Source organism: Oryza sativa, chromosome 2 (assembly GCF_034140825.1).
Source record: "Oryza sativa Japonica Group chromosome 2, ASM3414082v1".
Classification (NCBI taxonomy): domain Eukaryota; kingdom Viridiplantae; phylum Streptophyta; class Magnoliopsida; order Poales; family Poaceae; genus Oryza; species Oryza sativa.
This window is the reverse complement of record NC_089036.1, coordinates 28,558,416-28,573,736: the sequence shown is the minus strand read 5'-3', so window position 1 is coordinate 28,573,736 and position 15,321 is coordinate 28,558,416. Positions and strand designations below refer to the sequence as shown.

At 45.1% G+C, this 15,321-nt stretch overlaps 2 protein-coding genes across 4 annotated transcripts; both read left to right on the top strand.

Annotated features, from left to right (window-relative positions):
• The first annotated feature begins 3,095 nt into the window (after positions 1-3,095).
• Positions 3,096-6,066, top strand: LOC4330350 (probable protein phosphatase 2C 25). Of its 3 annotated transcripts, XM_066307042.1 has the most exons (6): positions 3,270-3,402; positions 3,495-3,893; positions 4,361-4,390; positions 4,513-4,877; positions 5,271-5,507; positions 5,632-6,028. In XM_066307042.1, the coding sequence occupies exons 3-6, from the start codon at positions 4,381-4,383 to the stop codon at positions 5,881-5,883; spliced, it is 864 nt and encodes a 287-aa protein (XP_066163139.1). In that variant the 5' UTR covers positions 3,270-3,402; positions 3,495-3,893; positions 4,361-4,380; the 3' UTR covers positions 5,884-6,028. The 3 variants fall into 3 exon arrangements, with proteins under 3 accessions (NP_001403762.1, XP_066163139.1, XP_066163138.1); NM_001416833.1 differs by lacking the exon at positions 4,361-4,390 and having other exon boundaries at positions 3,096-3,402; positions 5,632-6,066; XM_066307041.1 differs by lacking the exon at positions 4,361-4,390 and having other exon boundaries at positions 3,505-3,893.
• Positions 6,067-6,376: 310 nt separating this feature from the next.
• On the top strand, positions 6,377-9,063 carry LOC107280126 (protein MAIN-LIKE 1-like). Its single transcript, XM_066307223.1, has 4 exons — positions 6,377-6,514; positions 6,917-7,097; positions 7,173-8,543; positions 8,629-9,063. The coding sequence occupies exons 2-4, from the start codon at positions 6,921-6,923 to the stop codon at positions 8,971-8,973; spliced, it is 1,893 nt and encodes a 630-aa protein (XP_066163320.1). The 5' UTR covers positions 6,377-6,514; positions 6,917-6,920; the 3' UTR covers positions 8,974-9,063.
• The last annotated feature ends 6,258 nt before the right edge of the window (positions 9,064-15,321 follow it).

The window sequence follows — 15,321 nt, the reverse complement described above, 5'->3', positions numbered from 1 at the left end:
CAAAACCAGATACAACGGGTCCCTCAACTATTAAAACCGGTGCAGATTAGGTCCCTGGCGGTTTCGATGGTGGTTTTGGCCTACGTGGCTAATTTTGACTTGGTCTCAATCTGACGTGGCACTGATGTGGCGCTTACGTGGCAATTCGATCTGAGAAAATAATAAACCCCATAGGACCCACATGTCAGTTTCACAAAAAAAATAGCAATAATAGTGGGACCAACGCGGGCCCGCCATGTCAGTCTAACTCACCCCCTCCTCTTCTGCTTCCTCTCTCTCCTTCTCCCCTCTCTTCATCTCTCTCTTGCGGCCGGCGACGACGACGGCGGCGGAAATGGAGAAGAGTGGCCGCCGGCCATCTCTCTCTTGTGCGCGCTCGCCGGTAGGCCAGGGAGCTCGCCTAGCTCCTTCCCACCGGCGGGAGAGGAGGGAGCAGCGCGCCGGGGCATAGGCGTGACGCGCCGGGCGGCGCTTTGAGGCGGAAGTATACGCTGATGACGTGGCCGTCGGAGGTGAAAAAGGTCGTCATAGACTCACGGTATTGGCGGTGTCGTCGGCAGCGGCGGAGCAGGAGTTGTAGTTGGAGTCCTCATCGTCGACCTCGAGTTCGTCAATGTGCTCGAGCATTACCCACCGTTGTTAGCTGCTGGCGGCCGAAGGTAACGCCGCCATCTCCTGTTGGGTTTCCATGGGCCGCGGCGAGCGGATCGATGGGTTCCTCGTCAGTCCGGCCGGAACGGTGTTTTCTTGCCCAAAACAATGATCATTCATTCATTCATCAATCCCGTCGTACCACAAGCAAATGATGATGACGAAGCAAAATATACTCCAGTCAGCTAGTACTAGTTGCTATTGCTTCTACCTTTGTATGATTAGGCACATAAACAAAATTAAGACCAAACAGAACGCAAACTAAGCAACTCCATGGACGCGCCGTGCAGCATCCTCGGTGGAATGCACAGCACCGTGCCCTCCTCCACCGCGACGTCGTTAGGAGAAGAGCCGGAGATTGGACGACGAGGGTTGGACTAAGGAGGAGGAGGAGGAGGAGGACGACACGCGGGATTTGCCGAGCGCGAGCCGACGGAAGAGAGGAGCGGAAGAGAAAGAAGTCGAAGCGGGAGAACGCGGAGCGGAGGTCATCGGCTCTGGCGCCCCAGCCGAGGCCGTGGATGAAGAGCTTCCTGCTCGCGGGATCGGCCTCCGCCGCGCGCTGCACGGTCGTAATCGTCGCTGGGGTCGTCTTCGCGGCTGGTCGCCTCTCCCCTCTCCCGCCGGCGAGGTGGCCCCCTCACCCACCCGCGCGGACGGCCGCCTCCGAGGATGCGCGCGTGTGTCGGCCGGTCGGCGAGACACGTTCATCCCGCCGCCGAGGATGCTGAGGTCGACGTCGACGTCGTCCGCAGCCACGGCCGCGGCGGCGCCGCCGGGCTGGTTCCCTTCTCCCCGCTAGTTTCCCTCCCGCCAGCCGCCGCGTCGCGCCCCTTCTCCCCGCCGGCCACCGCCCTCTCCCCGCCGCCTGTCAACCGAAGAGAAGAGAGAGAGGAGAGGGGAGAGAGATGAAGACAGAGAAGATGAGGAAGAGGAGAATCAGAATGACCCAGCGCAAGAGAGAGATGAAGAGAGGGGAGAAGGAGAGAGATGAAGCAGAAGAGGAGGGGATGAGTTAGACTGACATCTGGGGCCCATGTGGGTCCCACCATTATTATTATTATTATTGTGTGTGAAACTGAAATATGGATCCCACGGGGTTATTATTTTCCGAATTGAATTGCCACGTAAGCGCCACGTCAGATCAAGACCAAGTCAAAATTAGCCACGTAGACGCCACATCAGCCAAAACCACCATCGAAACCGCTGAAGGACCTAATTTGCACCGGTTTTGATAGTTGAGGGACCCCTTGTATCTGGTTTTGCGGTTGAAGGACGAAAATCGGATTCGTTATCAAAGTTAAGGCACCTTAGATGAACTTATTCCAAAGGATCCCCTCTCCCCGTTGCAAGGCAAGAAAAGGGTTCATAGGGCACAATCTGCTCATGTTCTCCCTGGGCCTCGCGCTATGGCCCATACGGCATGATTGCCCATCTTAAGCTGATAAGCTCTCACCCAAACTGTGAGAGCTTAGTTGACCCTAATCCATTTTACTAGCAAACCTACATTCATTGGCTTGAAGCGCAACCACGTGATCATGCGATGAGTCCTAGCGCGACTTCGTCTGTTCACGAGAAGGATTAATTCCTAATTCAAACACAATCGTGCGGTAAACGTAGATAAGTACTCAAAAACCATGTCCCACAAAGAGGAGGTCGAGTCGACGTTCACAGAAAGGAGTACTCCAATCGCCTAGCACAGTGCGAAGTGATCTCGGAAATCGACCTGTGACTGTTCACCCGTGGTTTCCACGACTCGCACGAGCTAAAAGCTCACAGTAATCACCGTTGCAGATAAGCTTCAGATTAAGAGCAGGTATAATAGCAGGCTATAAGCTAGCTACAAACATATTTTAAAAAGATAAATAAGGAGAGAGAAGAGTAGCGGGCTACAGATTTGTAGCCAGCTGTAGCACGGACTCTAAGACGCAGTGTGTATATGACAGGTGGGACCAGATATTAATAGTGTAGTATATAACTATTGTATGAATAAGCTATTAGATTGGCTATAGATGAATTGAAGTTAGTAGTCGGCTGTATTATTGAACTTGCTGTCGCGCGATAGTGCGATCTGACTCGGCTCGCGGATCCCATCCGCCTCCCGACACACCACTAGCTCCACCACCCACCGTTCCGTATCACGCGAACGCGAAGTAATCAGCGAGAGGCTGCCGCTGAAGCGAGCGGTGGTCGGTGGACATCAGCGGCCGCGCTTTTTTGGTCGCGCGTGGCCGTGGACGGATGAGGTTTATTATGCCATCGCGTCGCGGCGTATACGTGTAGCTTGTCGCGGCGAGCGTTTGGCCGACGCGCAACGCAACAATCCTGTGCTGCTTGTTCCGGTTCCTTCCCAACCCTTTTGCAAGAACACATCCCGGTCGTGGTCACGGTCTCACGGACCTTTTCCTGGGACCTTTTTTGCACTTTTCTTCGGTTGCCATCTTCGTAAATAACCTCAACGACAGGGGTATCACTCAAAACTATAGTACGGGTCCCCCGCTTTCTCTTCGTCTTCCCCGCGCTGACCGAGCTTCGCGATCTAAAAGTCAAAAACCAATTTAGCCGATAATTCGGCTAGTCATTCCATAATAAGCCCAATTCTTGCACTAAATTGGGGCAATCTGCTCTTTGTTTTCGGCTGGTCTCGGGGGATGTGTGGTGGTGATTAACCCCGGAACCCCCCCCCAATTCCCAGATTTAATTTCACTTGCAATCTGTGATTCTTCTGGTGAGGTGCAAGTGCAACGACAGGTATAATTGAACTACAAATCGTTCTATTTTTCGATTTCTAGAAATTAAATTTGGGATAGTCCTCCAGAAACCTAATCCTTTTTGTCACTTAGGGTGTTCAAGTTTGTTCTTGGGCGTTCTTGGTCCTTTGGGGTTCCAAAGGCGACTTCTTTCGAGAGGAGGGAAAGAAGGGAAATGAGGGATGTTCTCGTGGTTGTTGAGGATTGCGTCCGCGTGCTTGGGCCCGGCCCGGAGGTACGCGCGTACGAGGAAGGATGAAGATGGCGGCGATAATGGCGGCGGCGTCGCCGACGGCCTGCTGTGGTCGCGGGACCTGGGGCGTCACGCGGCGGGTGAGTTCTCCTTTGCCGTCGTGCAGGCCAACGAGGCGTTGGAAGACCATAGCCAGGTCGAGACGGGCTCCGCCGCCACCTTCGTCGGCGTCTACGACGGCCACGGCGGTGCCGATGCTGCTCGCTTCATATCTGATCACCTCTTCGCACACCTGATACGTAAGTAGTCGCTTCCTTATACTGTTCTTCTTGCAATAGAATCCACTCCAGTTCATTAATCGCAACTCTTCATGGCTTAGTTTAGTTTCAACTTGTAGGTGGTGATGAATGAATTTTGTGTGGTTTTACTCTTTAGTTGCTTCATGATGCACCTGTTGGCTATGCACTGAGCAGTAGCATTTCCTTTATTAGTTTTTTGGTTCTGTAATTATTCTGAATCATTGGAGTTACCTTTGTTGATTGCTCTTTGCTGGATGCAATTCTTGTTGGTATACATTCCACTCATCGAGTATGCTGTTGTTTCATGAGCAGTGCAATGGACAACGCAATGCTCTTACCAGTGACTGAGTGGAATCTGATCATTGGACAAGCTATCAATATTCTTGGTCCTTTGCAATAACAGATTACTAGTAGGTACTGTAGTTTCTTGTCGTGTTCAACATCTTAATGTTGTCTTTTACTTACAGACTGACTTGATTTACGTGAGATGCTACTGAGTAAGTGTATCCACTGACTGCATGATGTGACCTTATCCTTGTCGTTAATAAATGGCAAGCATATCTCAACCGAAATTGTTCAGTGCACCAAAATGACTGCTCAACCTTTCCTATCTTTCTAGGACTTGCCCGAGAAAGTGAAACAGTATCGGAGGAAGTTGTTCGAGGGGCATTTTCTGCTACCGAAGAAGGTTTCTTGACACTTGTTCGGAGAACGCAGTTTTTAAAGCCTATGATAGCTGCAGTTGGATCTTGTTGTCTTGTTGGTATCATATGGAGAGGGGTACTATATGTGGCTAATTTAGGTGATTCTAGGGCAGTTGTTGGCTATTTGGGTAGAACAAACAAGATTACTGCTGAGCAAATTACAAGGGATCATAATGCTTGTAAGGAGGAAGTGAGGCAGGAACTTATTTCTCGTCATCCCGATGATTCACAAATTGTTGTTCTGAAGCATGGCGTTTGGCGCATAAAAGGCATAATCCAGGTTGGTAAGCAACAGTTATTGAGTAACTATTACAACTATAATATGGTTTCAAGGATGGTTGTGATTGTATATTAATTTGGTAATGATTGGACCATATTCACTTGTTACACAACAACCCATTAGAGGAGCCAAGTAAAGGGGTAGAGGGCAACAAATCATAGAAATTAAAGTTTGTGCTTTAGAAGGATTTTGTGTTTCTTGTAGTTTACAAGAGATTATGAAGGTGATCATGTTATTTATTTTGGTAGTAAGAGAACAAGAAATACTGCCGTGTCATTTAGATTCCCCAATGATGGCCCAAACATGTTGAGCAGTACATTATCAAGATTTTCCGCATATGCAAACTAGGTACTTGATGTAAAACTATTGTCACATTTTGTGATTACTTACCAGGTTTCAAGGACTATAGGTGATGCATATTTAAAGAGGCGTGAATTTGCTCTTGATCCATCCATAACTCGCTTCCGCCTTTCTGAGCCTCTTCGCCGACCTGTTCTAACAGCAGAGCCATCTATCTGCACAAGAGTTCTTTCTCTGCAAGATCAATTTGTTATTTTTGCATCCGATGGTCTTTGGGAGCACTTAACAAACCAACAAGCTGTTGACATCGTCTACAAAAATCCACGAGCAGTATGTCTTCAGACCTTTACTTACATGTGTCGTTGCTTGTTTTTCTTTGTTTGTGGGACTATCCCGCAATGCCTAGGCTGATTACTTGGAAAGGTGCTAAATCTAATTTCCATAATTTTGGTAGGGAATTGCAAAGAGGCTAGTAAACACAGCTTTGAAAGAAGCTGCACGGAAGCGAGAAATGAGGTTTGTTGATCTTAAGAAAGTCGAAAAAGGGGTGCGGCGCTTCTTCCATGACGACATTACAGTCGTCGTTGTTTACATCGACCATGAGTTACTTCAGGAGAAAAATGTTTCTGTTCCTGAACTTTCAGTCCGTGGGTTTGTCGACTCAGTAGGTCCCTCGAGAATTTCAGGATTCGATGCTATTTCATGATATGGTGACCTAGCAGCTCAGGTTTTGTGCCCTGCATTGCAGTAGCATCAGAGTTTTACGCTAGAGCAAGCATTGCTTTCAACTTGGTTTTTGTTTTGTACATTTACCTATTTCAGGTACTAAAAAGTTGGTTTCATGCTTGCAATATGCTCGGAATAATCACAACATGCTGTTTTTCTTCTACGTACTACATCACAACAGATGGATACTGATGTGAAAATTCCCAATTTTTGGTAATCTGAGCAAAACAAAAAATATATTTTTTTATGTAAACACTGAGGTATTGGATTTTTATTCGTAAGCAGGACAACGTAATTCCGCAGCGTCCCATTAAAACAATTGGACGCCACCGATCTAGAGCGTCCGGCCTTCTCACGGACGCGATGTTCTCATTGCGTCCATAGCCCACGGGCCAAAGGGCTCTGAAAACAGTATCCCTGTTCTTCTGCATCCTATCACCGTAAAATCCCCAATCTGAAAACCCACGAGTAAACCAGCGGCCACAAACCTTAACGGCGTGGCGACGGCGGTACCCATCCCGTTATTTCTCTTGATCGAGCCTTAAGGTATCAAGCTTGCCGTCGTCGTCAGTTCTAAGTACGCACCCACGCGACTAGCTCTCAGCCATCAGGTTAGTCGTCTTACACATGATGAGCTCTTTTGGTTTTTTCGTTGGAGACTAAATCGTTGTGCGGCATTCTCTTTCTTTAGTGATACATTATAGTGCTGCTGCATTAAGCATTAGTTGTTAATTTTTGTGCTTATCTTTATAAGACAATGACAGATTAGTTATTAGCAAATAGCAACATGCATCCTAGCTTCCTAACAAGCTTTGTAAGCTAGTTTATCTGCTTATCCCAGTTCTGTCAACATAACAATGCGACTATAAGGAAACAAAAGTGTGCAAATAATCTAGAAATTAGTTTTACTTTTGATCAATCATCTTACGATGCTTGTTTATAAGTTCCTGAAAAAGAAATCAGTTGTACGTTGTTTGACATGCTTCCTTAATTTTTTGTATGCTACAAACTAGTAAGATGAGGACTAATCAAGATGGGTTAGGTCGGTTAGTTACAATAAGTGATGAGGAGATAGGCTTACTGGATGGAGATCAAACTTTAGTTCAGCAAACTGAACTAAATGTTTCAGAACGTATCAGTGCCTTACTATGGATGCCTCATTGCCAGCACAAAATCTCAAAAGTTTGGGAAAATGTAAGCTATTGCTAGCTTCTGTCATATACCTTTCCAAAAAAAATGATTGGACTAATTTGTATCCTACGTATGCAGGCTAATGATGGTGTTAGTGTCAGGTATCACCACGTGGGCATTCTATACCATTATTTATGTGAACCACTACTGAAGAGACTTGGATTCTATCAAGTTTCCCAGATGGTTGGGATGAGTGTTGATAGATTTCTAATTGGAGCATTAGTAGAGAGATGGCGGCCTGAGACTAACACATTTCACTTACCAGTTGAAGAGATGACAGTTAGCCTACAAGATGTGAGTTGTCTATGGGGCTTACCAATTCAAGGTGAGCCTATTATAGGCAAGTTAGAGGGGCCATGGGTTGATGAAATTGAGACATTACTAGGAGTTACTCCAGGAAAACAAGTGATGAAGCAAAAAAAGCGAAAGGCGGACGGTGACTTGGAAAGCGGGGGAAATATGACATCTTCTAACTACTCCATCAGCTTAAAGAAATTACGAGATCAGTTCAAGGAGATGCCAGAAAATGCAACAAAAGAACAAATTGAACATTACACTAGGGCATTCATTTTGGATATTCTTGGGTCAATGATTTTCCCGGATACATCAGGAGATGGAGTGCCTGCAATGTACCTGCAATTCCTTCAGGATCTTGATAAACCAAAGGAGTACAACTGGGGGGCAACAACTCTTGCCGTGCTATATAGACAATTAAGCTTCGGTGCAGAACGAGAGAGATTGGAGATGGCTGGTCCATTAGTGCTTCTGCAGCATTGGTGTTGGTCGCGGTTGAGACCAGGACGACCAGTGGATCAAGATAGGAACCCTATTAGTTGGGGAGAGCCAGACCCTGAGAGTTGTCCTACATTTGGAGCAAAATGGTGTGGCCAGGAACTTTATCCTCTGCCACATAACTCGGGTGTTGCGTTTTATCAGAACTTGCTGGATCAAGTTCAAGACAATGAGGTCTCTTGGGAACCATATAATGGACTATTGATGTCCATGCCAAGAAGAGTTAGAGCTGAACGTGCTTTCTGGTATAGTCGAGTACCTCTCATCCATTTTTGGATCATTGAATTTCATTATCCAGATAGAGTGATGAGACAACTAGGGAGAAAGCAAACCATTCCACCTCCTCCCCCACATGATGAGAGCAAGCTTCGTCAACTCCATAAAATAAATCATACAGGGAAACCACGTGATTGGAGGAAGCTCCACGCAGAATATGTTAACCAATACAATAGAATTTGGCAAAGCATGGTTGATGAGGAGCAACATTTTGACCAGGCAAGTTTGCCACAATATCGTCATTGGTTTCAACAGTATGGGATGTACACTGTTTTTTTGGATGCTCGGTCCGCTCAAGGTTTGTGGGATCCCATCCCTTATCCACTGGATAACTTCGATTGGACCGGTTACATGCCCAGTGGTCCACCTCTCTCCCGATTGGTATACTAACATTTCTTTACTTGTTCTTTTTTACTTGCAATAATTCACTTAATAACACTTCTTTTTTCTTAAAATGCTAATTTAGGCTCTACGTTCTATCAAACAAGTTGCGTGGAGAATTAAATGTGCTATGAGTAGAGGATGGAGAAAGATGGGCAAGATTCTTATCTGTACATGTTACAATAACGTCCAGGATATCAATATGGAGGCTAAGTTAAGCAGCATGCTAAGCGAGTCAGGTCTACCTTTATGTGTAGATGACATTCGATCTGATGATAGTGCATCACCATTTTCTACCCCTAAACCAATTAAACCTGAGGAGATAAACATGGATGTGATGGATGACTGGTTGTACTCAAACAGGGGATTTACAAGATACCTTAGTTTAGGTACAGATTCTGATGTGCTGGAATCTCAGGATAAACATTGAGCATAGATCAGGGCAAAGAGCTTTTTGTTACTCCTGCTGTTAGACAATGTTATTATTTGGTTTATCAAAGCTTGTGATTTTCTTTGTTTATCTGTAAGTTCTATAAATTAGAATCTATTTTTTTACATACATATGGTTTAACCTGTATCTTGTATTTCCTGTTCAACGTATCAAAAAAAAAAAACCTCCTGCCATTTCCATTCAAATCACATTGAGCGAAATAAGACAAGCAGTGTTGTCCTTGTCAAGATACAAAAATAACAACTAATTGTCAATAGGGAACTTTAAAAATATCAAGCTTGTTACATGAGAATGAAGTCCTTACTCACAGAAAACTAAATCCAAATTTTATAATATAAGCTAGAAGTAGATTTGCTAGATAAATTTCTAGGGCGATGCAGCGGAGTCCATCCTATGGATTGTATCACCCTTGATGTTGGTGAGATGGCACACCTGCAGTGTTAATTCTATATTAGTAGGAAGCATAGATATATCATACAATAATTAAATTATGACAGACCGGCTTGATTTTTATCTTGGGTTGAACGACGTGCTTGATGTCCTAAGCGTCGACCTTGCATTTCATCCATATACATTGGAATTCGGTTATGTCTTCGTCGACCCAACTGTATCAACCTAGCATCAGGCTCAATAATTGGACCATTATAAGTTGGCCACTCCGATTGATTTCCATATGGGTGAAACTGACCAGCCCAAGTGTTTGCGAGTGTTGTAGAAGAGTAGTAAGGATGGATAAACTGATTCTCATTAAGGTTTCTATCTTTTCAAACAGCAAGCACATGAGCACAAGGAATACTAGTAAGGTTGGGCTTTTGGCACTCACATGTCGGAATAGCATTGTTGCGCATAACTAGCTTATACTTGAAATCCCTTCGAACATACACAACACGATCTCCTTGATGCAATGCAACTCGTTCACGGTCAACCTTCACCTCATATTCTCCTCTTTCATCACCATATGATATAACATGCATGGATCCGGCCTTGGCCCCTCGTTTCACTAATAACTTCTCAACCCGTCGAGACCACATTTTCCCTGAGTTTGCAAGATCAAGAGAAGATCTTCTTCTATCAATAAACCATTCTAAGCACTTGTTAAATGTTTCCTCCACTATTGCCATGACTGGTAATCTCCTTGAGTACTTGAACACATTATTTAGAGACTCGGAGCCATTACTTGTCATTATCCCCCATCGATGTCCACCATCCATGCACTGGAAAACCTTTTTAGATTTTTCCGGCTCATTCTTATCTTCTTGCCGATATTTTCCCACCTTACCAAGATAAGCAATTGCATCTGGACAAGTTTTTGAAATAGCTTCCATACCTTCATTGAATCTACGTGGTTTCTTCTTCTTGACAACCCAATTAAAAGTTTTTACCACATCATCATCTTTACATTGCTTGTAAAGATTCTCAGCAATATGTTGTGAACAAAATCGATGCACACACTCACCAGCACTTTCATTCCATCCAATATGTGGCTGCTTGAACACCCATTTGATAGCTTTGTGGCGATCAGAAATAACACACACAAATTTACCAAAACCAATAACCTCTTTCCGCAACCATCTCATGAACCATCCCCAATTGTCACTGTCTTCCTTCTCCACTATTGCAAATGCAAGAGGTAATAATTTGTTTTCAGCATCATATCCACATGCTATCAACAACCTACCTCGGTACCTTCCAGACAAAAAAGAAGCATCTATATTAATGACAGGTCGAAGATAAGGTACTGCTTCAATACAAGGTCCAAAAGCCCAAGCCACGCACTTGAATGCTCGATGCCCTTCACGAGTCATCGGTTGTGACAAAATTTGATATCTTGTTCCAGGATTAGTTGCTTTAATAGCCTCCAATAATGGAGTGAGCAATGCATATGATCCTTCCCAACTTCCAAAAAGTTGAGCAATTGCTAACTCCCGGCCACGCCATAACTTGTTGTAGTGTGGCTTTACATTTTTATACCGTTGCCGAACTAATTGCCGTATGTTCATTATGCTCAACTCCAAGTTCTCTTTTAAGTCATCACGTATAACATCTGCAATAACTGCAGATGTCAATTGTGCACGATCAAGTCGATCAGCGGGAGCTCGACATGTGTGAGGATAGGGGCAAGTTTGTATCTTCCAACTTGAACCAATTTTTGTTGGTTTCCCATATAGCTTCCACAAGCAAGTATTGTCTATGCACTTCATACTTAGTCTTGACTTGTTACTTGTGGTAACCTTTACTTCTTGATTGGTACTAATGTGAAATTCATTAATAGCAAACTGCAAATGCTCCTTGGAATCAAAAGTTCGGCCTTTAGCTAATGGACTGTTAAAATGTTTCCTCGAACCAAAGAATCTCTCATCGGCCGTTGTATTCTGTAGCACAGATATATCATGGAAGGCACTTACAGGGTGCTTGTCAGACCTGCCCACGAGTGGCAACGATTTGATCAATTTGACCACAGGCTGACCATAGGTGTTATCATTCACATCCTCTTCGGCTTCGCCATCGCTCTCATCTTCCTCAATCATATCACCCTCACGTTCTGTCTCTTCGTCCACATAGCCATCATCTTGAGAATTTTCTTGCGCTTCATTTATGATATTATCAGAAGACAAGCCCACAATTGGTGCAGAATTACTCACATCATGAATTTTAGGAGATATACCATGCTTAGGCGACTGATGTGATGCTGACACAATATTCTCAGCAACTGTAGCCATAGTTGGTTCTAGGTTTTCTCTTATTATTTCACTAACAATGTGGTTTTGGCTGAATCCACTATTTGTTGGAGTGAACTCAACATATAATTCCACCATACGCCAACTGTTTAGTGCTAATGTCATGTCAAAAATCATTTGCCATGATCTGGTCTTATATAATGGGATCAACTGGAAAAAATGTGGACTTGGTGCTCCTACATCATATCGGCCTTGTATAACAAGTGAATATTCAGTTTCAGAATATTTTAGCCCTCCATAAATCTCATTCTTTACATCTTCGAAAGTTGTAGCTTCGGAAGCAGGAAAAGTAATCTTGGGTGGAATGCTATACTCTGCACCAGTCGCTCCATATACAATTTCACCTCCAGTGTATACAAGAACAATTATCATGGTCTGATGACCTAATAGTAATAAAGAAAAGAAAAATATATATCAATTTCCATATTCGATTTATTCATGATCAGAATATTTAGTATATACATGGCACAGAGCACTACTAACGTGGAGCACATAGCTAATGATGATATAATCATTTCATGCAGTAATTTACTCATACTTTCGATTAGCAGTGCCGCAACCTTTCCATGATAGAAGAATAAAATGATACAACAGATCTGCTAGTTTTTTTTACGGGGAAAAAACTGATATATTACTCAGCTACAGCCTCATTCACAAAATGTGAGATGAGATTACAAGAACCATCTGGCCAGAACTCGGAGAGATATGCTACTTGACTAGTACTAATGTCTAATCAATTCCAAACAACGAAAAGTAAACATACCTTGCAAATAATCTTACTCGTGATCTCTGCTTAAACTCTAATCTCATCTGATATAAGACTAGGGCATGACTTCTGCAGTAAGGGAAGGTTAGGGATAGAAAGAAAGACACTAACCAATGCGTAGATCTGTATTTCTTTTCTATGTTGCGGGCGTGCAGTTGCTCGGCGGAGGCCGCTGTTAAGTTTTGGCGTCCAAGTTCTGTCCAGGAACGCAGTAAAAACCTTGCGTCCAAATTAGTCGCTGCCAAATGACAGCGTCCCTATCAAACAGATGGACGCTTCTTGAATCAGAACGTCCTGCTTATTAATAGAATTAGATGGCTGTGGTGCTTACATAAAAAAATATATTTCTTATTTTGCTCAGAATTAAAAAAATCGGTGAAAATTCTGTGTGCACTTTTGAATGGTTGGAACTGGTTGCTTTGGCAGAATCACCTGGCTACAAGTCATTAGTGAGTAGTGACTCGCCATTTTATTTCGATGATCCCTGTGCAACCTGCGTCGTCTTTTAAATCTTCAGTGAGTAAAGTTATAAACATTTACGGTCTCTGATTGTATGTTAGTAAGCTCTTTGGTTGCTTGCCACAGAATATGTTTTTCTTATCTATTATCGTCGTGTGTATCTTTTTTCCGGAAATTTTGTCATCTATGTAGGTCGGTCAAGACTCAAGTGGGCAGCAAAGCACTACTTAGAAATTGGAATTTTGTGATGCTTGACTATTACCTGTATCTGGAGTATTTTTTTAGGCTTGTGATGCCGGTGTCCAACTGTGCAAGCGGTGCTGGTAGCGAACTAGTACCAATGTCATTTGGACTGCTGGACTCGTGGTGATCTGGGCTAACGCCCGGCCGCTCTGTACATTTGGAGCTGGAATAAGTTCATTTTAAATCCCTTATCTTGTCTCCGAGTTTGAAATGTCGTCCTTGAAATCGTAATACTGGATATAACGAGTCTCTCAACTTGCAAAACCGGTGTACCCAATATCTCAAACAGCGCATATTACCATCTCCCCTCTCCTCTCTCGTTCCCACCCAATTCACCCAATTCCGCAGCTTCAGTCGAACCGCCGTCACCATCACACTACCACACTATACCATCCAAGTTATGTACGCCAACGCCTTATGGTCGTTCGTGCCGTGCCCCCTCCAAGAGTAGTGCTCCGTCGTCGCCTTCATCGTATCCCCCAAGTTGTTGATGGCAGCCACCTCCATGATACCGCGGATGTTGAGCATCAACGCCATCATGGTGACCTCCCTGAATGGCATGACGAAGAAGAACCTCACGTGGAATAGGAGATGGACGAGGGAAGGTTGGAGGAAGAAGAACTAGACATGACATATGGGGTTCACTCGTAATGTCAGCCAAAACCGGATAGTACACTAGTTTTGCAAGTTGAGGGACGTGTTATATCTAGTATTGTGGTTGGAGGACGAAATTTGAACGCGACGTTAAGATGAGGGACCCCCAATGAACTTATTCGTTTGGAGCGAGACAAGTTTGTTCCGGGCCTGGAAAATCACCTTCCTTTTGTATTCGGCCAACAATTAACATACGGTTCGTACTGGCCCTACTATCCTTATTTTAGATTAGTACTGGTCATAGTTTCGCCTTTTTTTTCTTCGTCATGTGTTTACGCTGCTAGAGACAGGTTCCTCGGCCCCGTTCCTTTCGGGGAAAAACAGAGCAGCTCAGGTACAGGGAGACATTAGGTCCCATGCATGCTCGGGGGAGCCTCGGAAGAGAAGATAATCAAAAGTACCAAACCCATGAAACGTACGTTGAGATCAGTTTACGAATGTGTCGCCTTCGCCCCTGAAACAGAAGAACCCAAAAGATAACAGCTGCCAACCAGTGAAGAGCAGCCGGAACCACCGCTTGAATCGTTCGTCCTGTCCTGCCGCTACCGATGGTGATGCCGCTCAACGATTGGGCACTTCTCCAGCAACACGGCTCCTAACCCGGTCTAGTACGTGTAAGCTTAGCCAGCCAAGATACGCACGCACACCATACGTGTTGGAATTAATGAATGGGCCTTAGCCCACTCGAAGATTAATTCTTTGGAAAATCACAAAAGCCCACCTCATGGGATGGCATGCATGTGGAGTTTAGTACCACCTTGCTTATTCTAGGAGAGGGGGACCTCCTTAAAAGGGATGATGCCCTCCTAGTCGCTTGAAGCATGTGTGGTGGAGAGAAGAGGGGAAACACACGCGTGCGCTCGCTCGCCTCGCCTGGCAGGGCAGGCGGCGCGCGTGCACGACGTACGCGTCGAATGGTCCGAAAAATTGGCTCCTCACCCTTGCGCAGATGTGTTCCGAAAAATCTGGTGCGTGCAAACGGCGTGGAGTCCGGATAAGTTATGCGCGACTTATCCGGTTCGGTTACGCGCAGTAGAGATCGTGCGAGCGCCCTGATCAAGCGACCCTTCTCTATATAAACCGACCCGCCGTCTTCACGCAGTATATACGCAAAATCAATCTAGGGTTTGCCTCCTACTCTGTACTGCGCTGTCGCTCGTAGACTACTCCATCCCGCTCGCCGGCGTGCACCAGCGATCGGGAGAGCAGGTCTCCGGAACCTCTGCCTTTGACGTCCTGCACCGGGAGAAGGCGGCAATAAGGTTTTTGGGAAGCGCTTCGCGCGACTGCTCCCTGTTCGTTCGCGACGGCTCACCTTCCTCTTCGCTCGCGTGTTTCGTGCCTTCGTAGACACCTGCGAAAAGTTTCGACCAAGCAGCCGGTCTTTTCGTCACCTCGGTACGTGTTCAATATGTTGCGCATATTTGATCTGTTCATGTTATTCTGCGTAGTTTACATGTGTAGATC